Source organism: Alternaria novae-zelandiae (assembly GCF_023758075.1).
Source record: "Alternaria novae-zelandiae strain BMP 2774 chromosome Unknown scaffold_16, whole genome shotgun sequence".
NCBI classification, from domain to species: domain Eukaryota; kingdom Fungi; phylum Ascomycota; class Dothideomycetes; order Pleosporales; family Pleosporaceae; genus Alternaria; species Alternaria novae-zelandiae.
This window is the reverse complement of record NW_026056976.1, coordinates 253644-279325: the sequence shown is the minus strand read 5'-3', so window position 1 is coordinate 279325 and position 25682 is coordinate 253644. Positions and strand designations below refer to the sequence as shown.

The window sequence follows — 25682 nt, the reverse complement described above, 5'->3', positions numbered from 1 at the left end:
GCTAGCCACGTTGAACATCACGGAGTAGCGGGATGGCAGTGCTGTTGCTTGATGAGAGTTATGCTTGCTTCTGGCAATCTTTTCGCATCCCAATGAGTCTGCACGAATGGAGTGCGGTCTAGCCTATACGGACAACCCGTTACCCTCCCGCGCGGATTCCGGAAGACTTTGCTGATTGAAAGGAATGGCGGGTCTACCCGAAAGCTTAGGCCTCCGACTCTGCGTACCATAGTATAGCAAGACATGGGTGTGGCGTATTTCAAACGTGAGTCTCATCGTTCCAGTCAAGGTTCTGAGGCTGTCTTGGACTATAATTGTGCGGATCGTCCCTCACCTCTACATAACCAACATATGTGATTGGGCCTGTTTCATCATTTGGCTTCGGCTTCATCCTTACACTTTGTCTTGTTGGTGTACGATCCGGATCGTCAGTTCACCGTGTGCGTTTTCCATCCCCGCTGTCCACAAGACTCGTTCCACCAGCCAGAGGGCGCCGATAGAGACCTTAGTGTGTTTGCGTGTCCATACGATCATTGCCTCCATCTTTGGGCTCCTCCTGGTTCCTCTGATCTCGTGGCACATTCTGGTGAGGCTACCTCTCTTCACGTAACCGCTCTGGCCTAGCGTACTGATGATGTGTATCGATTAGGTACCTTGCGTGGGCTCACTGTTGCATCATATAGATAGCAGGGCCAGCCTCGTCTCCTCCACTTTTGTGGCCGACCATTCACAATACCAAGTCTGGAAATTGCAAGATTTAGCGTTGTTGTCTACCTACCTTGGCAGAGCTCTGTACTCGCTCGAACTCCGCAACCCCACCGCCTAATCTCGTGAAGCGGTCAGGTCCGTCGAGCGAATGATAGAGTGTCATTCCTGTGAATACTGAACGTGTCCGTGTGCCTCGACATCTCGACAGCACCCCGCAATCTTCAGTCACGCCCACTTCACAGCGGTGGTATCCCGCCCGTTTTGGCCTCGCGTAATCGCGCATTCACGCCGACTTGCAATACTATTGTAAGGTTAGCGTCTCTTGGGGTACCCATAAGAGGCGGATGCCGCGAGAGCAGTCATGGCTCTCGCTCAAGAAGTCCCTCAGGATTGCAAGTATCTTCTTCCTCAATCTCTTGCTCAGCTTCAGCCCCGCCTAGTCTACGTCCCGGAACCTACCTCAGCGGATCAATTTCGCGACTTCCCTGACTATACTGGAATGCCGGATTCAATGATGGTAAGTGACGCCTATGCTGTTGCGGCACCGAAACTGACAACTGTGAAGGCAAGTCACTATGTGCAGACCCAGCCGTATGCACTGCAGAGGGTCGAGCAGGAGGACACCAAGTCGACAGGCGCAGCACCTGCCACGCCGAGCTCCAACAACCTCGCGTACTCATCTGGCCAGCACTGGAGCGGAGTCCCTACACCCGCGTTCGACTGGCACCATGCTATCCAACAGACGCAGCCTTACGTCGTACCAATTTCGGACCCGCAATTCCGCCGGAATCAGGTCCTGACATACAATCCTACGCCCATCACACAGAACAGTATCGCGAAGAGCTTTAGCGACCCAATACCCTGGCCGTCCTCGGAACTCCATGGGCTGCCTCGTGGGATGACCGCCAACAGCTCTGTCCTGGACAAGAGCATGTCACTGTCGCCAAAGAGTTACCGTAGCGACGATTTCGAGAATACATACAGTCCAGGGTCTATGCTAGACCAATCTTCGCCATGCGGAAATTGGAGCGTACCGTCAACGACTACCATCAACGCCGCCATCCTTTCACCTCCCTGCAGGTCTTTCCTTGTACACGATGTAGATGGCGACACTGGATACTCAGGACTCCCAAGGATGGACGAGGACACGGCCAAGGTCACAGCGCCATCCGGCTATCCTAGCCGAAGGGACCAAAGACCGATTGCCTCTTTCGGGGAGGAATACAACTCTGGATCAGATTATTCGCGATCTCAGACTAGCAGCGCTGGCCATTCTCCGTGGTACGGTGAGAACTTCGCGTATAACACCTCCAATCTAGCGTTCAGGACCCGCGACGTTGTGCGCTCCAGTCACCCAAACAGTAGCACGAGCATATCGTCGACGGACGAAGCTCATACAGCGCACTATCCTGTGACGCCCTGGAAGACTTCATGCCCGGATGGCGGTCTCCAGAGCCGTGTCCAGGATAGGTTCCAGGTACCACGCAGTGCTGGTGCCCAAGCCCAGCGAGAGCACAACGATCAGCTACTGATCGATGGAAAGAAGAGAGGAGAGACGTACAAGGAGATCAAGTCGAAGATGGTCGGTGAGAAGCCTGCAGAGTCTACTCTGAGGGGCCGCTACCGATCCTTGACCAAGGCGAGAAAGGATCGCGTCCGGAAGCCCGTCTGGACAATGATCGATGTAAGCTGACCGTTGGGACTTTACTTCCGTCATAGTAGACTGACACATCGACAGCTACAGCTCCTGAATGAGACCGTTCAGCAAGAGTTTGATCGTATCGAGAGCAACATCCAGAACCCGTACTCGCTAAGCTTTGAGCAAAAGATCCTCAAAGTCGCTTGGAAGAAGGTCGCAGAGTTTATCGCCGACAACGGCGGATCGTATCATTTCGGCAACGCGACGTGCAAGAGGAAATGGTTGGAGCGCAACCACGGTCGCAAGTGATCGGACATAAACATGGGCATGTCGAGCGACGGCTTCGACACACCCTCATCCCCCAGTACACTTGACTGGTGTCAAGTGCTGTTGACTTTGAAGATACAAACTGCGACGACTGAAACATTCTCCGACTGCACAGTGCTACTGTTGCTGTTGAGGCACCGAGGGATGCTGTAGGGGCATCTGTCTTCTGCAGATGCGCAGAAGATTGTCGCATGGCAGCATCTTTGTTCTGTTACTTCCGGAGTCGTACTCCCTGTCTGTACTACCTTGTTCTATTGTTATGTTGATGGTAATGTTGGCGAATATGTTCGTCTTAGCAGCATCTTGGGGGCGTAAGAAGCCTCCATGGCCTAGATGGGGAAGCTGCAAAGCATGGCGGTGGCATGACGTCGTTTCGGGAGGTCTTTTGAGCGGGTTCTTGACGATATAATGTTCCTTGAATTGAATGTGGCACATCGTAGCAGATTCTGTGTGACAAACGTGATGACGATAGTGAAGCAGATGTCCTGAGGTGTGAAAACAGTTCTAGACTTTGGCGCTAGCTCGCGGTGGAAGCTCGAACGGTTGAACTGCCCACGCACCCCACCTGTCATCGATACGCGACAACGAATGAAGATGATTCTCGGGCTATCTGAAGCTCTTCCGAGCATCACGAAGCGCAAGTTCGAGGCTGCAAAGGCATCGTCGGATCTGCTGTTCTCGCCCACGGAGCTAGCCATCATCCGCTCATCTGCAGGCATTCCCGTGAGTATGCCGACCGTGCCACCACCACCAGGCTCACACGCCAGCAGTTCCAATTACGATACTGCCCGTCGCTCGCCAAGAAACCCATTCCGAAGCTCCAGAATGCGACGCCTAAACAGAAGATCGACCCGTTCGAGAACCCCCCGCCAGCCCTCCACCTGGCTGACATACCAGCCGCCAACCCAACCCACTTCCTCGTCCTCAACAAGTACCCCATAATATCCGAGCACTTCATCCTGGCGACAAAACCCAACAAGAAGCAAACACACGTGCTCGAACAAGACGATCTGGAGGCGACCTACGCCGTCTTGAAGGCATGGCAAGCAGAATCGGGCGGCGACGAGAAGCGTCTCCTCGCCTTCTTCAACTCCGGCGACCACAGCGGCGCCTCTCAGCCCCACCGACACTTGCAGTTCCTACCTGTAGAAGGAATGCGCGATAGCAACAATGCTAGCGACTGGGGCCTGCTCATAGATCTGATCTTGACGAGCCCGGCAGCCAAGGCAACTGGTAGGCGTCTGACAACTCTGCGCTTTCCCGTAGCTAACGCGCATCCAAGAACAGCATCCCGCATTCCTGCAACATCCTTCTCTGCCGTTCACGCACTTTGCCTACCCATTCGACTCTGAGCCATCAGGTACTCAGTTACTCGATATCTACAATCGTCTGTACGACGCCGCGAAAGCCGCAGTCGACGCCTTCATTTCCGCGAATCCGAACGACTTCGCTCTGCACCCCACCGACGACGGCGATCTACCCATGAGCTATAACCTTGCCATGACGACTGCAGGCATGGTCATTCTGCCTAGACGCGCCGAGGGCACCATGCTTCACCGCGATGACGGCAGTGAGATCGGCTTCGTCGCTCTGAACGGTACAACGTTAGGAGGCACGATGATGGTCAAGCATCAAGACGAGTGGAACATGCTACGCTACGAGCCAGGGCTGCTGGACCGCATCCTGGGTGCGATTGGCATTCCGAAACCTCCTTCATCCAAAGTGGGCTCATCCAACATATGACCGGACCTAGGTAGGATCCACGTGGAGCGTCGCTAGCCAAGCTGGTCGAGTATGATTGCGAACGAGCGAGTCCTTGCATCCATCCCCAAATCCACACCAAAAAGATCACAAGCAAATGAATTTGTGGACGAGTGATACCATGGCCACTTTACGAGACGCGAATGTCTAAGACGTGACGCGCACGCGACAATGAGCATGTGCCGCATCCGCAGATCTCACGAGTAATGATAACCACCTAACGCAGCCAAACATGAAGAAGTCTTGAGAACTTGGGCACGATCGTGCAACGTCTAGTAAACAGACAACATCGAAGATTTCAGTATGTAACAGGTTGTGTCGATGACCTCGGTTTGTATTTTGTAGAAAGCCCGGGTAAGTCATCTGGTGTTGAACGGCACGTGAACTGGCGCGGTCATGAGACCACCCAGCACCAAAACAAAAAAGGTACTCATGATGCATCAAATGCGAACACAAACTTCAGCTGAGCAAACTGCGGCGAGGTGATACATTGTCAGAATGACTGTCCGGCTGGTGAGTTCTTGTAGCGCAAGGTTTGAATATGCATCCCACCGTCACCTTTCACACTCCGCATTCATTGTATATTCCATAGCCTAGCATCATGAAAGAAGAAGCAGAAAAAGCCGTAGAGACAGTACGTTACGTTATAGTCACCGCATGCATAAACGAGGTGCTGATCGAACTTGCCTAGGCCAAAGGGTTACTCCAAGACTTTGTAGTCGTGGTTTCTCTTGTGCGGACCTTGACGGAATCTTTCGGTTCTGCCAGTGATCTATACCGCAAGCTCAAGCGTAGATCTGGGAAGAAAGATAGCGACGACGAGGACGATGAGTATCATATCCAGGGGCCATGGCATAGGCGTCGTCGCGACTCCATGTTTGGCTCAGAGAAGAGGAAAGGCGACTACAGTGACAGCGAAGAAGAGCTCATATGCACCTCCTCTTCTCAGATCCGAGCCGAGTACGAACGTGGGTATCGGAAGCTGGGCGAGCCGTTTGCGCGTGGCGATGGTATGTTCTCATTCAAGTTCACACCACCAGCTACTGATGTCAAACAGTTACAACACATACCCAGCTCCAGTCTCAGATTATAAAGCTTCAGCAGACGGTCATCAACATCCAACAGGATCTGCTACTAAGCACGTATATGGCGCCGTCATCTTCGCACTCGCACCTCGTTCGCTTGATTCAGACGGCTCGTACAGCGCGTGCAGCTTCCATCGCTTCGTTGAACATGCAGTACGAACGCATGCTGCCACCACTCCCATCACCGTTATTACCTCGACAACCCGACGCACCTTTAAGAGTCCCTGGCGCATTTCCACTACCAGACCATCCGCGACCACCGTCAAGACCACTGCGGCACAAGAAGCGCATGGACAGCAGCTCCAGCTCCTCGTGCGAGTCGAAAGAGGTCTTGATCAAACCGATACCAATCGTGAAGCCCAAACCAAAGCCCACGCCTATACCTCCACCCCCTCCCCCACCTCAGCCTCAGCCTCAGCCTCAGCCGCCATCTTCACGATACAGCACAAGACTATTCTGCATCTACGCCAAAGACCTCCAACACAACCCGCGTCTCCACCTCGCCGACGCCTACCGACCCACCGGCGACCACAAGTGTCCCTTCTGCCGCACGCACGTCCCCATCCAACCCGGAAAAGCCTGGGAGCTCGTCGTCGATGGCTACAAGAAGAAAGACGAACACGGTCATTGCACTACGGCACCGCGAACGTTTCGCATCAAGAACCGCTTTATTGTCAAGAGCCATAGAGAAGGTGGGGGCTTTGCATGTGTGCTTTGCGCCAGGTTCAGGAAGTCGGATACCGTGTGTAGGGGTATTGAGGCGTTGATGGATCATCTTTGGAGGGAGCATGCGAGTGAGGAGTTGGAGAGGGATGCGGATATTGTGGAGGTGTAGAGGGGTGTTTGGGGTTTTGTTCGGTGCTCTAATGATTGGCGTTGGTTATACCCTTTTCGTAACTTGCTGCGACGTTGAACTTTCACATAATACTTTTGCAATATAATCATGGATGCTATATGAATTATTCGGTCAGACTCAAACGCCTACTTAATACGCGTAAAAAACGTTGACGCCATCCCTCTTCAGCCGCCGGTTCGTCACCTGGAGCCACGCCCTCAGCGCCCAGGCCGATGCAATACATGCCCCGGCAAACGCCGCATTGCTACTCATAGCAATTACATACTTGGGTCCATCGCTCGCGGGATACAGGTAAGGCGTGTAGATGAAGCTAGCCATGGAAACCACATTGACGATGGACAGCGACACAGCCTTTTTCTCCGTGGTCTGGCCAAGCGTTCCTGACACCCAGCCCAAAATCACTGAGTTGACCGAATAGACGCCTGAGACATGCAATGTTAGTAATAGGTCTCACGATAGGAGTGTCAAGAAGGACGGGGCTTATGGAGGGGACGACGAACCGGAAGCGAAGAGAAAGCAAGAGATGTAGCGCGCAGCGGTGTTGAGCGTGATAGCACTGATAGCAAACCCAACGACTGCGATTCCCATCATGACAGTGATGTGCCATGTTCTATCGTTGAACTTGCCAGACGAGATGCCGATGCATATGCCGATCGCGCCAGCGACGAGCGACGGCGGAGCAGTCAAGACCAAGGTGATGGTTGTACTGAAGCCCAGAGACCTGACTACAGTAGGGAAGAACTGTGTTTAGTTAGTAGCTGTAGCATGAGAGTTGTTGCAGGAAGCATGGCTTCATGCGACATACCTGATTGAAAGACGTAGCGCTCAAATGCATATTCTGCATAAAGACCAGAAGATAAAGTCTTGGGTCGCGCAGAGCTTGCATGAAACCCGCTTTGACCCCTTTGCTTGGCTCCAGTCCAACAGTGTCCCGCTGGATACGATCGTGCGCCAGTTGACGTTGTTCCGGTGTGAGCCACTTCGTTGTGAGCGGCTCATCCGGTAGTAGGAATACACAGACGATCGACACGCCGACTGTGACGATGCCTTCGATGATGAAAAGCCACTGCCATCCATGCATTCCATGCTTGTCGTCCAGCGTCGCGAAAGTAGCCGCGGCAATGAGTCCAGCGAAAGAGACGGCGAAGATGTTTCCGGCATACAGGATAGATACTCTTGTAGCGATTTCCTTGCGCGTGTAGAACATGCTCAGGATGTATAGAGCGCCTGGGTAGAACGGGGCTTCGACGAACCCGAGGAAGAAACGTACGAGTACCAGTCCAGTGTAGTTTTTGACCAGAGCTGTGAGAGCTGCTACACAGCCCCAGACGGAGCAACACAGAGCCATATAGAGCGAAGGCCGCACTTTCTTGGACGACATGAGCATGTTACTGGGTATCTGCGCAAAGAGATAGCCAACGTAAAGAATGGATATGCAGGTGTTGTATTGGTTTCCGACTAGACCAAGGTCGTCTTCGAGATCGTTGAGGCGCGCGTTTGCTATCGCATTCTGGTCGAGCTTGTTGCTGGTAACACAAGTGTTAGCAACGTGAAGCTTGAAGGGTTCTTGTGACGTACAGAAAGTACATGCAGAAGAGCGCTGGCATCACTCGCATGTCGAGCTTGCGTACCAGCGCGATCTCTGCTGGATCTGTCTTGGCAATCGCACCAGTATAGTCGGCGCCATCGAGCGCAGCTTGCGCCTTGAGGTCTTTTTCGGATGTCGCGACATCGTCGATTTGCAGGGGTACATTCTTCTCGGTGTCTTCGTAACGGTCGGTGTTTGCGTTGGCCATGTTTGGCAATCTTCAGAAGCGCAGGATTGATGACTCAGTCATGTGCAGGATTCTAAAGTATCCTGGAGAACAGCACAAAAGGTCAATCCTCCCAAGAGAAGCGCCTTCTATATACCCCAGCTGGACGAACGTTCCCCAGAAAGTCCATGAGCAAGCTTGACCCCGGACTTTCCCCAGACCCCAACTTCTTCGTTGCGGCGCGGAGAAAACATGGGGAACATGACAATGTCCAGAGCATCCCGCGGCGTCCGCTACGAGTCAAGTTAAGGACTAGGTAATTGGCCATGAGAGTCGTCGGCTTGTCCAGGGTGGAGAGCGGCTTGCGGCTGGAAGACGCTAGCGCGGACAAAGACATGTCCGGTCCGCCTGAGCGGCACATCGGCTCATGCCAGTGGCACTACGTCGGAATATTGCAAGTCCCCGTTATTCGCATGACTCCATCGAGGCTCCAAAGAGCAAACCGGAGCGATTCATCATGGCGTTTTGGCGGACTCTCTCAAGTCCGCCTGCCAAACATGCGCTCGAGACCTGGCACGAAGTCGTATGCTGCAGTGAGATCGTCCAACGTTTGCCGCTCGGCATTTCCATGTAATGGATGGGCGAAGTACATATAACGCAAGCTTTCGATCCAAGATTCAGCATCATCCAACGCAAACCAAACTCGTCCACTCTCCTACAATCAATTCTTACTCCCTATCCAAACCCCACTACTTCTCTCACCACAATGGGTTCCATGCCTGAGGTCAAGCAAGCTCCCCAGATCGACCTCGCGGGTCTCGTCCCTGCGCCGGTTACTCCATTCAACAAGGATGGCTCGGTCGACTACGCAGCCATCCAGCGCCTTGGCTCCTGGCTCGGCAGTATCCCAGGCGTGAAGGGTCTGGTCGTGCTGGGACACGCTGGCGAGGGCACTTTCCTCACCCAGGAAGAGCAGGTAGAAGTCATCAAGGCCTTTGTCAAATCTGTGGACAACAAGATCCCCATCATTGCTGGTATCACCACAGAGGGCACTGAGGTGGCTGCGCTCGAAGCTCAACGCGCCAAGGCTGCTGGTGCGCAGGCGGGTCTCCTGTACCCCAGCCATGGCTGGCTACGCTTCGGATATCAGCCGGGAGCGCCACAGGACAGATACAAGACTGTGTACGAGAAGTCCGGACTTCCTCTCATCCTGTTCCAATATCCCGACAACACCAAGGCTACCTACAACCTGGACACGCTACTCGAGATTGCCGCACAGCCCGGTGTCATCGCTATGAAGAACGGCGTCCGCAACATGCGCCGTTGGGACGTCGAGATTCCCATTATCAAGAAGCAAAACCCCGACCTTACTATCCTCACATGTCATGATGAGTACTTGCTACACACATGCTTCGACGTCGACGGCATGCTTGTTGGGTACGGCAACATCGCGCCCGAACCGCTGCTTGAGATGATTGAAGCCGGCAAGGCGAGAGACTACCCTCGTGCGAGAGCTGTTCATGACAGACTGCTCCCAGTCACCAGGAACGTTTACCATCGTGGCTCGCACATGGAGGGAACTGTTGCACTCAAACATGGTTTGGTGGCGAGGGGTATCTTGGAGCACGCGACAGTGCGAAGTGGACTTTTGCCATTACAAGACGGCGCAGAGCAGGAGATTCATGCTGCATTCAAGTCAGCCTCGCTAGGCAAGGTCACACCGCCAAAATCGGGTTGATTGTATGTAATTGGTATTATTAGTATTCCTCTTGACGCTCAATGAAAGCTTTGTTCATGATAAAGTGGATTTTCTGTCATCGCAGGGTCGTTCCCGAACCAGTAATTGATGTCTTCGCCGTTGAAGAGATGCATGATTTCCTCGTTGGGTAAGGGATTGTCTGAATATTGCTGTGCAATACCAAGAAAGTTCCCTGCACCAGCAAGATAGTCGAATGTTAGGCTGTTGGCATTTTGCATATCGGCAGGTTGTGCGTTGGCGTTAGATAGGGTTGACTCTGTCGCTTGGGTTGTGAAGCTTGCGGAATATGGTACTGCATGGGGCTGATCCGTAAGTCTCTGGAGCTGTCCTGTTGGCGTCACTGTGCCTGTCGCTGGATTGTGTCTTGAGGCCACGTAATTTCCCGAACGATTTGCTGCTACTTGTCTCTGAGCTTGCCAGCTATCCATGCCAATGGAAGGATCGCGAGCAGCATGAGTTGCCGGCCGCGAGCTGTCCCTAGACGTGTTCGTAAGGTCGCGGCTACATGGCTTATCGAGCCGTGTGACAAGGTTTTGAACAGCGACTATGCATGCGTCTGGCCAACTCGTACCCCTCAACGCCAGGTGCTTGAGAATTTGAATGCTTCGGTCTGAGAGCCTGAATGCGATGTCGCGCGTAACCTGTCCGTCCGCAGCAGCAGACAGGATAATAAACGTACTCATCCATACTGCCCAGGTAAATGATGGCCAAAGTAGAGGAGTTCTTTCGTATCCATGTTGACCGGGTGAGCCATCGAACGCCCCGAAACCCCGGAGGGCTTTGTGTAGTGTGTTTATTATGGAGCGCGAGGCCGATATGCAGCGTTGAAGCGCCGCGTTGTACGCAGCGTTCTTCTTAGACGTTGCTAACACAGAACGATGGAGAGCAAGCACTGACTCGAAGCGAAGGACGATGAGTGTGACTTGATGTGCTTTGGTTATGGTTTGCGTCTGCTCGTCATTAGACAAGTGTTCATCGACCATATTCCACCACTTAGTATGCTCTGCCTCCACTTCCAGGGCTTGATCGACATCATCGGTGCTACCATGTAGCATAGATTGGTGTCGCGTTTGCATGATGGATCCACGGATGTCGGCGTGGCGAGCTAGAAAGTCCAATAAATCTAATCGGTCATCACGGGTGCGATCTTGAGGTGAGTTAGCCGAGAACCTTGGAACCAATCTGATACAAACATACCAGCTTCCTCAGGCTCCCGTAGGTGTCGCTCTGTGTGTGGGTAGCAGACATTTGCCTCGTCTGACCTTATGCCGAGCGGCGTACCAAGCCGGATGCATATATATCTATCGATGCATATTACAGACCAGAAAAGCCGCTTCCTTAGTTCTGCTTCTTTGCTTGGAACTGATAACTGTAACGGACAGCGATGCAGACTCAACTGGAAGGCCATTCGAACGGCCAAACCTTCCAAACGCGACGCCGCGTTGTACCTGTGCATCGTGATTAAGAACAATTGGACGCTAACGAGAGCCTGCAAAGAGAGGATCGAGCTCTCTTCAGTCAGCACCAACTGAACGCTCCTGATGGCGTCGTTGACGGAATGGAATACGAGTGTTGTAGGCACTAGCTTGTGTGTGAGATTCATCTGTCGCCGGTCATGGATGGAGATTGACATGATGGAGCGAAGTATGATGTGTTGGAGTTCGTTTGCTGTAGATTGAGACGCGATGCGAACGCCCCTCGACACGATTTGACGAAAGTAATCCAGTAAAGAGGGCGCATGAAGAAACGGAAAGGCAGGGTGCCAATGGTCGAAGTAAGACTGACTCCATTCGAGAAGGTCATCAAATGCGATAGCTGATGTGACGCTCTCTGGTGCAAGCGGGCGTACTTCGTCTGTTTTCCAAAGCCATCTTGAAGCACTCTTTGCAGCACCTGCGGGTAGCTGATCATCTTCTCCGGGTGCAGCATCACTCTCTGGGGTATCGACATGACGCACGGACGCCTGGTTCGCGGCAATGTTTCCTGCGCTGGACGGAGGCCTGAGGTTGCTGCCGGGGCTGGTGCCGAATGTACTGCGACTGTGATCCTGAGGGCTTGTTCCTTCGTTTCCGAATTCCCGAAGCTGCTGGCCCATTGTCTGAAGAAATGCTCTACGTTTCCTTACCGCCCCGACATCGGGCACCGCTGTGTTAGATTCCGACTCATCATGAAGAGCCTGTCGCTTGTTGGACCTCGCATTGGCTTCGGCCATCATCTATCCGAGGATGCACTACACATGAAGCTTGGATATCAAGCTTTAGTTGTACTGGGATCGATATCGCCGCGGCGACGGTCATACACTGCAGTTGTGGGTGGCTGATGGAAATAGAAGAGGCTGGTGGTTGAGCTGACAGACGCAACGAAGATGACGCTTGGCAAGCTATGAACCCTGGCAGCCTCATGGCGTTAGTGCCACGCGAGTCAGTTTCTCGGCCTGCAATTCGCGTTGCAAATTCACTGTCAATGTGTGCTTTACTTGCTACATGCTGTTTTCATAACACGTTTCAACATGGGAAAAATACACGTAGGATCCCAAAGATTCGTACAATCTCAAAAATATTTACGCCATTGTTCTGTAGTCGAAGGACGCGAGTCAAGCGAAGTGCCCACCGAAGGTGCAACAGGCTCTGATCTGCCATCGCCTGTCGAATACGCTTCGTTTCCTAAGTCTCCTCGCGGCGACATAGCTAGCATATCTTGGCCTTGATGAAGAGGACCTGGCGCGGGTTCTGGAACACCGAGTACATCTGGTGCTAACTGCCACGTAGCTTGCGCCAACCGAGGCTGCTGCGCAAATGGGAGGTTTGATCCGTCTACAACTGATGACCGCACATCCTCATAGTGTGCCACCACAGGACTCGAATCGACGACCCATGGTTCCGTCTGCGCAGGGCTTTCCCGAGATGCGTGACTACTGCCTGCTTCAATGCCTTTCCTTATAAGATCTTGTCTTCTTGACCACCAAGACAGACGCTCCTCGTCCGTGTTGAGGGGAAGACTCTTCCATTCCTCTATCCTGCTCGACTTGGCTTGCTTTTGCACATTCTCGGCTAGTACACGGCGATCTGTGTCAGAGAGACGTTGCATCTCAATCGGTACTTGAGAATTGTAGATCGTGGAAAGGAGCTCCAACACGACAATTTCGGTCTCGAGCAATCGCTGTTCGACGAAGGATATATAACCCGATGGGATGCCTCTATCACAACCTTAGCTTCGCTTCCAAGAAACCACTCTCTTCATACCTTTTATTCAGCGGCGGATACCGACACGAAGTCCCTGCCGATACACATTGCGAGCAAATCGGTAATTCGCGATCGCACTGTAGACCGTTAGTTCATGCGTTGCGATGCTGGTTGATGGCGAAGACCTTTGACTTCTTGTTGCGACAGGACTCACATGCAATCGGATGGAAGGCACCAGATTCGTTCTAGATCGTATGAGAAGGCTGCCAAGCTTGAAGATCTGGGGTACTTGGGACTACTCACCATTGCATCGGCGCTGCATGGGCACCGCTGGCGGAAGGCGGTTCTTTCTTCGTGCGCTGCCGGACTTGTCTTTGTCCTAGCGTGATGCCCCGCTTGTTGTTCGGAGCTGCATTTGCGGGGATGACAACCCAGACGAAGCTACCTCGCAACAATGCAAAGTTTCCAAAGAGTTATCTCGAGAGCAGGGAAAGACATTTTTGTATCGAATCATTACACATCAAACTCTATGAAACTCATCATCCCAGCCCCAAACCACCAACGTAACTACCCCAAAGGTATTACCACCTCACCCCTTCAAATACTTCGCCCCACTCCTAGTACCCCCCTTCACAACCCTTCCTGGCGACTTCGATCTCCGCTCCTTCGCCATCTGAATCACATGCTCGTCATCAAGAACAACCTCTTTCCCCGCCTTCGCTTTGCGCGCCGCTCTACCTGCTGCAGCCGCTTTGCTCACCTTCTTTGTAACCACTGTGGTTTTGGTGGTCTTTTTGGTAGGCTTGGCCTTGGTGGACGTGACAACGGTGGTGAGTTCCTGGACATCTTTTGCGAGGTCGTCGTCAGAAAGCTCGTCGGAGACGTCAGATTCATTGGGTTGGAAGTGAACGGCTTTACCTGGAGACTTTTGCGTCTTGGTTCTGCTGCTTTTCCGTGAGGAAGACACGACAGACTTTGACCGCTTGGTCTCAGGGGTGTAGTTTTGTTCGCTGAGACTGCGTTTACGCTTGGGTTGTTTCTTGGTGGCAGTCTTGGGGGTAGCGACGTTGGTCTGGCCTGGGGTAGGCTGCGGCTTGGGAGGTGAAGCCTGGGTAGGCTTTGTCTGACGATTATTTGGCTTGTTCGGGATGACTACCTGTGGATGCATACTAGTCTTATCCGGCGATGCAGGACTGGGAGCTGCAGTACTGACACCGCTTTGGCGTCTCGGGCTACGCTCGAGGGATGTCGCCCGCTCTCGGTTGAGCTTCCTAGCGACAGGTGAAGTGGTTTGTGGGGTTCGTGTAGGTATTTCCAGGTTCGCCTGGTTTGCTGCGTTGAGAGCTTCTTCTGCTTTACGGACCTTTTCACGAGCCATGCGAGCTGCCGACAGTGCCGCACGAGCTTTGTCCCCTATAGCATGCGCATCCTCGTCTTCTAGGCGTGGCTGATCAATACTGCGGCCCATAGCACCGGTACGAGACTTGACAGGTGTCGTGTTGACAGCATTGCGGATCGTTGTAGGATCTACTAGGTTAATGTTAGCGAGACACATCCAAAAGAAAACTACATTGCTCACCTTGAGTTCCTGCGGAGAATTTGTCCAGGAAGACTCGTGGCGTATATTTGTAGTTGCCGGCGCGCACTTTGTCATCATTTTGGTTCAATTCTTCCACAACCTCTTCCAGGCTTCCAGGAGTTCCCAACTTGCTGATCTCCTCTTGAACTTCGGCACTGGGTATCGGAAGCTTGAAGCGTGATCCAGACTCGTATACCGGGAGATTCTTATATTGCTCTAATTCAGGGCGATCAAAAGGTATGTTGGTCTCAACAATCTTGCCCTCTGCCTTCATTTTCTTGCCAGACTCGGAAAGATCAAAGTCAATCTTGAGACTCTCCCAATGCGCCATCTGGAAGGTCTCTGGAAACGGCAGCGAGGCTGGATAGTTCTTGTGCCACCTTTCCGGTTCGTTGTTCGGGCCACCGTACTTGAACCGTTCCTCGCGCCGTGCCTTTGTTTCTGCTGCAGGCACTTGTTTGGGGGGCATCGCCTGAGGTTCGTCCGGTGTATCGCCTCTTCGATAAAGAGCTTGCGCTGCAGAAGGCGTGTAGGAGTCTGGTACGTCTTCTATCATCATCGGCTTAGGGGAATCCCCGCCTAACGAAGACGATGAATCTTCTCGCGCAACCTCTTCCTCATATTCGAGCCGCGCTTGACGAATCAGAGCTTGCACGCGCTGATACAGCTGGTCGTCGAAGTTGCGCTCTTGCGGAGGAAGTCGCTGGAGGAGATCCTCGTCGATCCTTTCAACGTGATTCATGTAAGTGCTATCAGTGTCATCGCCTCCTTCGTTATCCAGGTAGCGGATCGCTTGAGCTAATCGTCTGTCGTTGATCTCTCGCTGTGTCGGCTCCTCCTCGCTAACTGGAGGGACGTTTTCGAAAGCTGAGATATCCATGTGATCTGGGGATAGGGCTATCTCAAGGTTGCGATTTGCAGACGCCAAATACTACTGGAAGCGCCTGTCTTGATCTGGGACAATGTTTGTTCACTTGAGCGCATTAGCAGATGACATTTCATTCATGCACGTAGCAAACATACCAAGACGTCTATGCTTCAAACGACTCTTGAACCTGACCAAGCGAAAAATCGATACGTCTCTTGCCATGATGCCGGACGGCGTTTGGGTGTGCAGTAGTCTGTAGGCGTCTTTGTCATGATGGCTGAGTACTGGACAAAGGCCATCTGAAGCAAACAGCTGCGGTGCCTGCCGCAAGCGGCTATTCTACATGACATTGTTTGACTATCATACTGACATGGCTTCTTTGTGCGTGTCACAGCTTCCAGACGTGATGTGCAGCCATCGTCTTGCCGATAGTTTACTATACTTCACATGCCACCGACGCGGAGCAGCATGTGGCTTTCTATGGGCAACGCAAGAGGTTGGTCATGTCTGGGCGATGAGGGGAATGCAGCCACTTCAGGATAGAGGAGGCAAGGTGGGAGGGCTTACTCGAGAGACGACTGGGGTGCCCCTAAATGCCTCGGCTCCACAGCTCCCATGGTGCCCACTGCCGCTAGCTGTGTGGTCAAACGTCACTAGCTGGCGACAACGGGGTGTCGCGGAAAGTTGATGAGTAGATTGTATCTGATCAAGTCTCTCCTTTTGTCTATGCGAATACTGGACATTGCGCGGTTGTAGCATTTTTTTTATACGTTTCGTTGTTGCTCCAGATCCATTGGCTACCGGTTATGTCAGGTAATCTCGCGTCAGCCTGTAACCACACGGCGCAGCTCGCTGACACATTGCACTGCCAGTTCTTCCCTTTGCGCTGCCCGCCGCCGCAGCTGGTCTCGCGTATCTTAATGGCCGCCATGGCTTCACCTACGACTGGCCGCTCTTGTCCTCCTTTATCGGCAGCAGCATCGTCGGCGCGCAGCAGGAACGACGCGACACGCTGAACCTCTTCTACGAACTCGAGGCGCATGCCCACTCCTCTGCGCGCGCAGACCATGCGTGGATCATCTTCCAGGGCAAGACATGGACGTATGCGCAGGCCTACGACGTTGTGCTGCGGTACGGGAACTGGCTGAAGAGCAAGGGCGTGGACAAGGATGAGATTGTCGCAATGGACTTTGTCAACTCGGACGTCTTCATCTGGGTCTGGTTTGGCCTCTGGAGCATTGGCGCGAAGCCCGCCTTTATCAACTACAACCTCTCTGGCAAGCCGCTGGTACACACCGTCAAGACGAGTACCGCGCGCTTGGTGCTGGTGGACCAGGAGAGCAGGGACAAGTTCAGCGAAGACGCGCTGAAGGAGCATGGCCTCACTCGCGTCCACCACGCAGACAAGGTCAAATACACGTTTGAGCAGGAACCGTCCGACGTCCCACAGTCAGTCAAGAACCAGACACAGACTCCCCAAGCCGCCGTCGAAGCAGGCGCCGTCTCTGAGCCTCTGACTGCGCAGCGAAACCTCGAAATCATCTTCTTCGACGACGCCCTGACCTCGACCATCCTCACGCACCCGCCGACGCGCCTCCCCGACTCGGCTCGCTCCGACCAGAAGCGCAGCAGCATGGCCATGCTCATCTACACATCCGGCACGACGGGCCTGCCCAAACCCGCCGTAATGTCCTGGGGCAAATGCGGCGGCGGCGCAAAGTTCGCCGCAAGCTGGATGTCACTAAAGAACGACATCGTCTACACCTCCATGCCCCTCTACCACAGCTCCGCCTCCGTCCTGGGCGCCTGCGCCGTCCTCCGCGCCGGCAGCACAATCCACCTATCCAAGAAATTCTCCCACAAAACCTTCTGGCCCGAAATCCGCTCCTCACACGCCACAATCCTGCACTACGTCGGCGAAACCTGTCGCTACCTGCTCTCCGCGCCGCCGTCCCCCCTCGACAAACAGCACCACCTCCGCGCCGCCTTTGGCAACGGCCTGCGCCCGGACGTCTGGGAACCCTTCAAACACCGCTTCGGCATCACCACAATCTACGAGTTCTACGCCGCAACCGAAGCCCCCGGCGGCCTCTTCAACTGCTCTTCAAACTCCTTTTCCAGCGGCGCAATCGCCCGCAACGGCCTCCTCGCCAACTTCCTCATGACGCGCAAACTCACGCTCGTGCGTATGGATCCCAACGCTGATCCCCCGGAGCCTCTCCGCGACCCCAAAACCGGTCTGTGTCACATCAGCGATTACAACGAGCCCGGCGAGCTACTTGGTAAACTGGATGCAGACAATATAAAAGACGGGTTCCAAGGCTACTACGGCAATGAGAAGGCGACCAACTCGAAGATTATTCGCGATGTCAAGACGAAAGGGGATGCGTACTTCCGGTCTGGCGATCTCATGCGCTGGGACGCGGAAGGCAGGTTCTGGTTCGTCGATCGCATTGGCGATACGTTTCGTTGGAAAGCGGAGAATGTGTCTACGGCTGAGGTATCGGAGGCTGTGGGCAAACACGACAGTGTTGCCGAGGCGAATGTATACGGCGTTAGTGTTCCGGGACATGATGGGCGCGCGGGGTGTGCGGCGGTTGTGTTTGAGCAGGGGGTTGGTGAGGTGGGGGAGAGGTTGCTTGCGGAGCTGGCGCAGCATGTTAAGAGGGAGTTGCCGGCGTTTGCGGTGCCCGTTTGGATTCGGGTTACCAGGGAGATGCAGTTGACGGGTACTAATAAGCAACAGAAGGTTGAGTTGCAGAAGGAGGGGATTGATCCGAGGGTTGTCGAGGAGAAGGGGGATACGTTGTATTGGTTAAGGGATGGGACTTATAAGAGGTTTACGGTGGAGGACTTGAAGAAGATCGAGGGCGGGAGTGTGAAGTTATGAGGACATTAGAATGGATGTTGTATTGTGTAAGATAAGGGTTGGGTAGATGTAATGATAGATGATATCGAGATTGTTCAAAGTTACTTGGCTGCTTTCCCCTTCCGCGTCTTCCGTGGTTTCTTCGCTGTGGGCTCCTTGTAAAGCTCATCTTCTTCCTCTTCCTCAACACTGGCAGTCGCATCTCCATCCTCCTTTTCAGCCAACGACATAGGCTTACTTGCAGCCTTCCTCTTCTTCCTGCCTGTTCCACCAGTAGTCGTCTCATGCACAGCTTCTGCCTCTCCACCTGCAGTCGCCACTCCATCTCCTGCCACTCCATCCTTCCCCGCCAATCGATTCAACGCAGCACCCAACCTCTTTCCAGCTGCCCCTGTACCCTTCTTCTTCCCACTCGGCCCGCTCTCTGCATTCCTCACTCTGGGCGCAAAAGCGCCAGCCCCGACACCCCCCTCAAAGAACCGAGTAATATTCGCCTGCGTACCCTCCTTCTCCCTTCGATTCATGTCCTTGATGACAGGAACAAGCACCTCATCCGTCCTCTCAGGACTCCATCCAATCTGGGAACTCAAGAAAGAACGCAAAGCAGCCAGATCGGGGACGCCCCATTGGAACGGCTCAGGGTCACTGTCGACCTCGGGATGAAGGTAAGCTTCGGCTACACGAGGATCTGGGAACCCTGGCGGTAGGAAGAGTTTGGTAGCCTGATTCTTGCGGAATCGTTTTCGGAACGGTTTGTTTGCGTCTTCTTCTTTCTTGATAGTTCCACTTTGGACGCCGTCCCACCAGGTTCGGAAAGACTCTAGGTCTTGGAACTCGGAGAGGATTTCAAGCGCGGTTACGGGCCCGATGCCTGGAATGCCTGTTGTGTAGTCGCTGCCAAGCAATTGGGCAATTGCAATCATCTTATCGCGTGTGAGGCTGAATTCATTGGTGAGGTCTTGGGCGAGGTAGCATTCGACAAATTTGGCTGCGTTGAACATGTTCTTGTAGACACGCGTACCGCCGAAGAGGAAGGTATCGGAGTCGTCGGTCACGATGCCGTCCACAAGGCCAAGTGTGACCAGTTCAGCGCATTGAGCTTCGGCTTCCATAGGCGCTGTAATGTACGGCAATCCGAACAAAGTTAACAAGTGCTGGCACTCGGATATCATGGTCTGGGTGACTTCATCCGCATCTCTACGGTCTTTCTTTTGCTGTGCGCGGAGCTGTTTGAGCTCGTCATCGAAATTTACCCTGGCTGCAGTGTTGTTGGACAGTTCTTGAGCGAATCGCGCATGCTCTTCTGCTTCTTTCGCTAGAGATGCGAAGAGTTCTTCGTCCTCGGGATCAGAGTACTGATCCGAGTCGTTACCTTCAGGCATGTCTAGAGGTGCGCTGTCATCTGCTACGCCACTGTGAGGGACGATAGGCTTTGTCAGATCGTCTGGACCTTGCAAAGGCGATAGCTCCCTTGGTGGTCGACGTGGTCGTTCCTGGCGAATGGGAACATTTTCAAACACTGGCGATGGTGATTTTGGGGGTGCAGCTGCTGAAACAGGTTCGCCCTGTATAGGCACGTCCTCAAACTCTGGCGACGCCGACTTGGCAGGTTCAGTCAAAGCGGCTGTCTCCGTTTGCATGGGTACATCCTCGAACTCCTCAGATTCTTCGGATGGAGAATTTGGAGGCTGCACAACGGTTGGCTCTGACTTCCCGTCAGTGGTCGACTTATGCTGTACATGTCTTTCATCTTCAGGCTCGCTCTCAGACCAATCCACTGGCTCATCATCAGAATCATCCGCAAATGGGGTCTTCTTCACCAGACTAGGATCTTGGCGGGGAGGCGACTTCTGCTGCGGAGAAAGCGGTTTAGGGGGCTCCGCCTTGACTTTGTCAGCGAGATCGCCCATCCTCAATTTGGTATCCTCAATTGGAACGTCTTCCATCTGTGCATCAGCCTCGTCGTCTGAGTCGATTGCAATCACTTGCTCCTGATTCTGGCTAGCGGGCGCATCTAAATCGATAACCTCTTTGGTCTCTGGCTTTCGAAGGCTTGGGAGTTGCTGGAACTGGAATCTGGACTTCTCCTCCTGACGTGCTTCTTCCCACTGTTCCTTCTCTTCTTGCCGTTGAGCATTCACTTCTTTGGCAATATCTCTTTGGCCGCTGAACCACGGTGGAAGTGGCGCAGCATCCTTCTTATCTTGCCCATAGTCCTTTTCGAAACCGCCTGCGTTGTCTTCTTCGAGCTTGTCCATTTTCTTCTTGCCTAAAAGAGAGTTGCCTAGGTTGAGTCTTTCGAAGGGTAGCGGCCCGTCAAAACCGGCAGCGTTCTTCGGCTTTGGCGCAGACTTGATAGCGGGTGCTGGTGTTGGGTCCTGTTGTGTAAATGACGATTTCCTTGGCTTAACTGGACGTTTCGACTTGCGAGACTCCGCTAGTGCAGCCTGCAAGTCCATATCCTCTTCACTGTCGCTTCCTTCAAAAGGACCTTTTGGAGCAAGCTTGTTACTGCGTTGATTGGCAAGCCTTGCGATAGCCATTCCAGAACCCTTCGTCCCAGCGAAAGGATTGGCTTCAGCGGCACGCTTCTGTTCGAAAACTTCACGCACTGGATCGTCGTCAGATTCCTCAGCGACAGCTTCTTTCTCAGGCTGCATTGACAAGGCAATGGCTTGCTGTAACTGCTCGTTCTCAACATCATCCCCTGCATCATCCACATCGATCGCACCGTTCATCGGAACGTTCTCCCAGTCTTCCTCTTCTTCATTGTCATCCGCAAGGAACAACGAGTCTGGATCCTGGTTGACCGGGGTAGCCCTTTGTGGTTTAGACTGTACTGGCTTCTCTCTCCTCGACTTGTAAAGCCTTCTGCGTCGTGTCGCAAGCTCGTTCGCGATGAACTCACGGCCCTCCTTCTCTTGGGCGCTCAAGCCCCCCTGGGGCTTTGGCAGCCTGTTCAGGCCCTCGATGGGAACGTCCTCGAAGTCTTCATCGTCCTCCCATTCTTGTTCTTCTTCAGCAGGGCGCTCTGGTAGGTCCACGTTGATCGGCTTGTGAGCTTTGCCCTCTTCCTTGTTCAGCACAACTCCGAGGGCCCAACCGCCTTCTACTCCGTCGTTCTTGACGAGAACATACTCCCTATCTCTCTCGCCCGCAACGCGATTGAATCCGCCTGCGCCAAATGCATCGTCGTTCATCCCGTTGAGGTTCATCAATCGCTGCGTAAGTTCATTACGTTCGCGCACACGCTCGATTTGGAACTTGGAGAAAGCCATCCTGTCTGGAAACATTGCATCAAGCTGTTCTTTTGAGTGTCCCATCCTGAGTCGACTTCGTAGCCTGGCAGCATTCAAGATATTGTACCTATCAGCCGGAGGCAGGCTCTGGAAGAAATGACCATCGAAGTCAATCTTGGAGAAGTCATAGACATTGATATCTTCGCCTCTGTCAAATTGACGTGCGTACTCCTCCAGCTCTTCGAGCGACATGACTCTGGGATCATTCGCAGCCCCCATTTCCGACATGGACTTGCCGAGATCTGGAAGGTGATACTGATCCTTCTTCTTGAAGGTGCGATTCTCTGTTCGCTCTTGGGGCGTCTGCAGAAGTTCCTCCGCATAGACCAGATTATCGGGTATCTCTTCCTCCTGTTGCGGTGGCTCCTCCCTTGGGTGCTTTGCAGCTTCCTTCCGCCTCTTCTCTTCTTCCTCAGCAGCCCTCTGCATTTGTATAGCCAGCAACTTTCCAGCTGTCCGGACCGCATCTTCTCGTCTACCTTCACGTCGCGACTTGCGGTTGTTGATGGTTTGTCGTTTTAATGCCGGTGCGCCGCCATCGAAGACGAAGACGGGCTTGATGCCGATAAAGAGAAGCTTGCATACTCGGCGAAAGAAACCGACAATATGGCTGTTCCGTAAAGCGTTTCCTTCCTTGTCGCGCACGGCCTTGAGGAACTGGTATATCCAGATGGAGGCATCGACGGCGAGGCGCTTCTTGTTCAGCGTTTCGATCTTGATCGGCCGCGCGCAGGGCTGCAGAACGGTCCAGAGGCCAGTGACACCCATGGCGCTCTTCTGGGGGCGTTGTCCATCTGTTTGGAGGGGTGGAACTGGTTGTCGAGTTTATTTCTGAAGGGCGCAGGCTGCCGTGTGATCGCGCGTTCAGAGCGTGTTCTTGATGACGACATGCCAAGCCTGCCGAACGCGACTATCACGTGCGTAAGCGCTAGCGTCGTCGCGAGAGCATCCGGACATGTGCGAGATGTAAGTCTTAAGAAAAGATAGAAAAATCATTATGAGACAAGATGATTGATGATGCTAGATCATGCCTTTATAAACACTGTCTACGTTCTATACGGCTTTCGCGGCTTTGAAAGAAGCGTGTCATAAGCTGAAGATGAATAACTTTGCCATTAATATTGTTACATTCTAATCTAGGTATAAGGTGAAGGAAGGCAATCTATAAACCCTGACCCTCGAGACCAAGACCCACTCCAACGTTTTGCACTTCGTCTCGATCTTCCTCGTCGTCCCCAAAATCTGCTGCCTCGCCATGATCCTCAGCGTCTTTCATACCAGCATCGGTGTCGCCAAACATGCCTCCGTTGTGCTGCTGTCTGCGCCTTGATACATCTTGACTCCCCTCGGCATCATCCGAGTCGTCGAAAACCCTACTCTGCTTTCTTTCCGTAGGGACGTCTATAATGTCGCCGCTTGGTCGGAACTCGAACATCGAATTAGGACGATCGTGACTGAATGGCGAATCACGGGGACGAGCTCTGAGGGCTGTAGAGTGTGTTGTGGCTTGAGGCGACATAGCGGACCACCATCCACTCAATCGTTTTCCCAGCGATGGACTGTCGGGGGCGTCTGGCTTCTCAGCAGTGTTTGCTAGATCAGCTGGCGCGTTCTTCTTCTTACGCGCGAATGTAAGACCAAGAGGGAGATTCACGGGCGAGCTAGGCCGCGATGGTCCTGCAGTGGAGGAGGACTCTGATTCTGAAGCTGGGTATAGAGCCTCACCGTCAGGGCCATCGCTCCCTGTGCGCTTGAGCAAGCTACGAAGGTCTTCTTCGCTGAGAGTGTTGACAATGTCGTCATCGCGTGCCCCACGAGGTCTGAATCTCCGTCTTCCTTCCTGAATGGCATATTCCAACTTGGCACGATTCGCGATGAACTTCAGCTTGGGGAAAGCCGACTGTTGGCCAACATGTATCATGCGTGCTAGTCGCTCTGGGGTTGGGTCCGTGAGGATATACAAAAAGTCTGAAGGTATGGACTTTGGCCAGATGGTAATGGTCCCACTGAAGCGTTGCAGCCAGAGTTCACTCCAGTCCTGGCCTAGTGGTCGCGGTAGAAGCTCGAGATGGCGAAGCACCTTTAGCCATTTGTTAAGATCGAGCTTGAGATACTGAATCAATTGATTAGCATGCGTATTGTAAGTCCGTTGTGTGGTTGACGTACCTGCTCTGTGGCGGAACCAAGGAAACCACCTCTCCATCCGCGTCCACGGCGATGGGTGACAGGCCGACCAACCGAGCCACGAGATGAGAAGAAGAAGATATTGATATGAGGGTTGACCTGGCTAACGATTGAAAATCGGACGTTGAAGTGGAGGTTCAGCGCTTTCAGTGGAATGTCTGTCCGAAGACTTCCATCCTTCCACTTGTGTCCAAAAGAGTAGGGTGAAAGAGTGCCGTCCTTGTTCTTTTTCATGAGGACCACTGGGTTGAGAATTCCAGGGACAGCAGCAGATGCCAAAACTGCTGACCAGACAACACAGTCCGGAGCCGTGATGTAGTTGGCTAAGATGGTCGGAGAGTGGGGGTCGGAGGGCACACAAGAGACGTTCAGTATACGTCCAGTCCTTTGATATGCTTCCTTGAACGTCAGACTGCCACGAGTCATCCAGGCGCACTTCTTTGCCCAATCGACGCTGTCGAATCTCGCCCCAGTCTTGTACCATCTCTTTGACCACGTAAGAATGCCTTCGTGGCAAGCCGTGATGCGATGAGCCAGAGCGGGTACGAGCAGTTTCTTGAGTTCGTCGTCGGTCCTCGTGCATAGCAGTGCAGCCACGAGAGCTCCACCAGATGTACCAGTGATGACTTCGGGCAGCAATTCGGCGTCCATCAGAGCCTTGGCCACACCGAAGTGGTAGTATGCAAAGGTCGCTCCTCCAGACAGACATAGCGCAGTGCGACCAAAGTTGCTGCCGAGGTGTTTGAACAGGGCGCGCTTATTCTCTGCATCGAGCTGCGTAGTTTGTAGGAGGAAAGTGAGCGACGTCTCGGCTTCGTCGACGAATTTCTGGACGAGGTCTTTGGTTCCGTAGTATGTCTCGCTGTACAGTCGGGGGTTCTCGAAGCCGACGAAGTTGTTCTTCATGGAGGCTAAATGCGACGTTAGATGTGTTTTGCGACGTGGGAAAGACGGGGCGCTTACCTTCTAGGAGCGCACGAAGGTCCTCGACAGCCGTGTGTTGGCCTTGTGAGGCTTTTGATCCTGGCCCGCTCTTCTCTTCTGCTTCGGCCTTTTCCCGCAGTTTGACCATCTGCTGGTGTACTCTTGCAATCGTCTTGCTGTCGTAATAGGCATAGTCGGCCTTCTCCTTCCACGCCTCGTTGCCCAGATATGCGTCGAGCTCCTTCGCGCCTTCAATCCATTCCTCGTAGGATCGGGCATCCTGCAGCCGCTGCCTGAGTCTCTGGCGTGTGCCTCGCCATGTGATCCAGTGCTCGTATAGGTATATGTACAGGCGAGTAAAGACGTAGGCTATGCTGAGGAAGAGCAGCCACCCCAACACGACCAGGAGCAGCGGCCACTTGAGCAGCACATAGACGAAGCCTTCGCGCGTCTCGTCCTTGCCGCGTCGCGGGGGCGCCTTGCTCTTCTTGCGCCGCTTGACGCGCTGGTGGACCGGCCGCCAGTCGTTCTGGGCGGAGATGAAGGTTCGATCGGGCGGCAGAGCCGTGAGGTCTTCGGTCGATGGTGAATTCTCCGGCGCAGCGAGGGCTTTCTCGAATTCGATAAAATGGTCTTCTTCGACGAAGTCGTTCGCGTAGTCGGGCAATAGGGTGAAGTCGAAGCCCGTCGAGGAATATGGCTCGGGGCCATCCGTCTTCTTGTCTACGTCAGCCATGAGGGGGAGGGGCGTTGGGTGTAAGTCGCATCGTCGAGTTGGTTAGGGGAGACGACTCAGGTGATGTCAAATGGGCGAGTTGGCATGTGAGGCTCGAAGCTTCGCGTGCTAGCCAGTACGTCACAGGGCCCAGGCCGCTCGGAACCCTTCCG

At 53.6% G+C, this 25682-nt stretch overlaps 9 protein-coding genes across 9 annotated transcripts; 5 read left to right on the top strand and 4 right to left on the bottom strand.

The window, feature by feature from the left end:
• Positions 1-1207: 1207 nt before the first annotated feature.
• On the top strand, positions 1208-2656 carry J4E88_007611 (uncharacterized protein; the record flags this gene model as incomplete). The annotated part of the gene is made up of 3 exons (XM_049401228.1): positions 1208-1225; positions 1274-2392; positions 2447-2656. 3 exons carry the CDS (start codon positions 1208-1210, stop codon positions 2654-2656), a joined length of 1347 nt encoding a protein of 448 aa, XP_049252912.1.
• Positions 2657-3262: 606 nt separating this feature from the next.
• On the top strand, positions 3263-4417 carry J4E88_007610 (uncharacterized protein; the record flags this gene model as incomplete). The annotated part of the gene is made up of 3 exons (XM_049401227.1): positions 3263-3397; positions 3445-3907; positions 3957-4417. The coding sequence occupies 3 exons, from the start codon at positions 3263-3265 to the stop codon at positions 4415-4417; spliced, it is 1059 nt and encodes a 352-aa protein (XP_049252911.1).
• A 516-nt stretch (positions 4418-4933) lies between these two features.
• Positions 4934-6355, top strand: J4E88_007609 (uncharacterized protein; the record flags this gene model as incomplete). Its single annotated transcript, XM_049401226.1, has 4 exons — positions 4934-4939; positions 5028-5069; positions 5127-5445; positions 5493-6355. The coding sequence occupies 4 exons, from the start codon at positions 4934-4936 to the stop codon at positions 6353-6355; spliced, it is 1230 nt and encodes a 409-aa protein (XP_049252910.1).
• Positions 6356-6856: 501 nt separating this feature from the next.
• Positions 6857-8172, bottom strand: J4E88_007608 (uncharacterized protein; the record flags this gene model as incomplete). Its single annotated transcript, XM_049401225.1, has 3 exons — positions 6857-7117; positions 7182-7902; positions 7955-8172. The coding sequence occupies 3 exons, from the start codon at positions 8170-8172 to the stop codon at positions 6857-6859; spliced, it is 1200 nt and encodes a 399-aa protein (XP_049252909.1).
• A 724-nt stretch (positions 8173-8896) lies between these two features.
• J4E88_007607 (uncharacterized protein) lies at positions 8897-9868 on the top strand (the record flags this gene model as incomplete). Its single annotated transcript, XM_049401224.1, has 1 exon — positions 8897-9868. The coding sequence occupies one exon, from the start codon at positions 8897-8899 to the stop codon at positions 9866-9868; it is 972 nt and encodes a 323-aa protein (XP_049252908.1).
• A 3792-nt stretch (positions 9869-13660) lies between these two features.
• Positions 13661-15530, bottom strand: J4E88_007606 (uncharacterized protein; the record flags this gene model as incomplete). The annotated part of the gene is made up of 2 exons (XM_049401223.1): positions 13661-14601; positions 14651-15530. The coding sequence occupies 2 exons, from the start codon at positions 15528-15530 to the stop codon at positions 13661-13663; spliced, it is 1821 nt and encodes a 606-aa protein (XP_049252907.1).
• Positions 15531-16324: 794 nt separating this feature from the next.
• J4E88_007605 (uncharacterized protein) lies at positions 16325-18408 on the top strand (the record flags this gene model as incomplete). Its single annotated transcript, XM_049401222.1, has 2 exons — positions 16325-16331; positions 16391-18408. The coding sequence occupies 2 exons, from the start codon at positions 16325-16327 to the stop codon at positions 18406-18408; spliced, it is 2025 nt and encodes a 674-aa protein (XP_049252906.1).
• An 80-nt stretch (positions 18409-18488) lies between these two features.
• J4E88_007604 (uncharacterized protein) lies at positions 18489-22454 on the bottom strand (the record flags this gene model as incomplete). The annotated part of the gene is made up of 1 exon (XM_049401221.1): positions 18489-22454. One exon carries the CDS (start codon positions 22452-22454, stop codon positions 18489-18491), a length of 3966 nt encoding a protein of 1321 aa, XP_049252905.1.
• Positions 22455-22848: 394 nt separating this feature from the next.
• On the bottom strand, positions 22849-25530 carry J4E88_007603 (uncharacterized protein; the record flags this gene model as incomplete). Its single annotated transcript, XM_049401220.1, has 3 exons — positions 22849-23799; positions 23853-24781; positions 24834-25530. 3 exons carry the CDS (start codon positions 25528-25530, stop codon positions 22849-22851), a joined length of 2577 nt encoding a protein of 858 aa, XP_049252904.1.
• Positions 25531-25682: the final 152 nt, after the last annotated feature.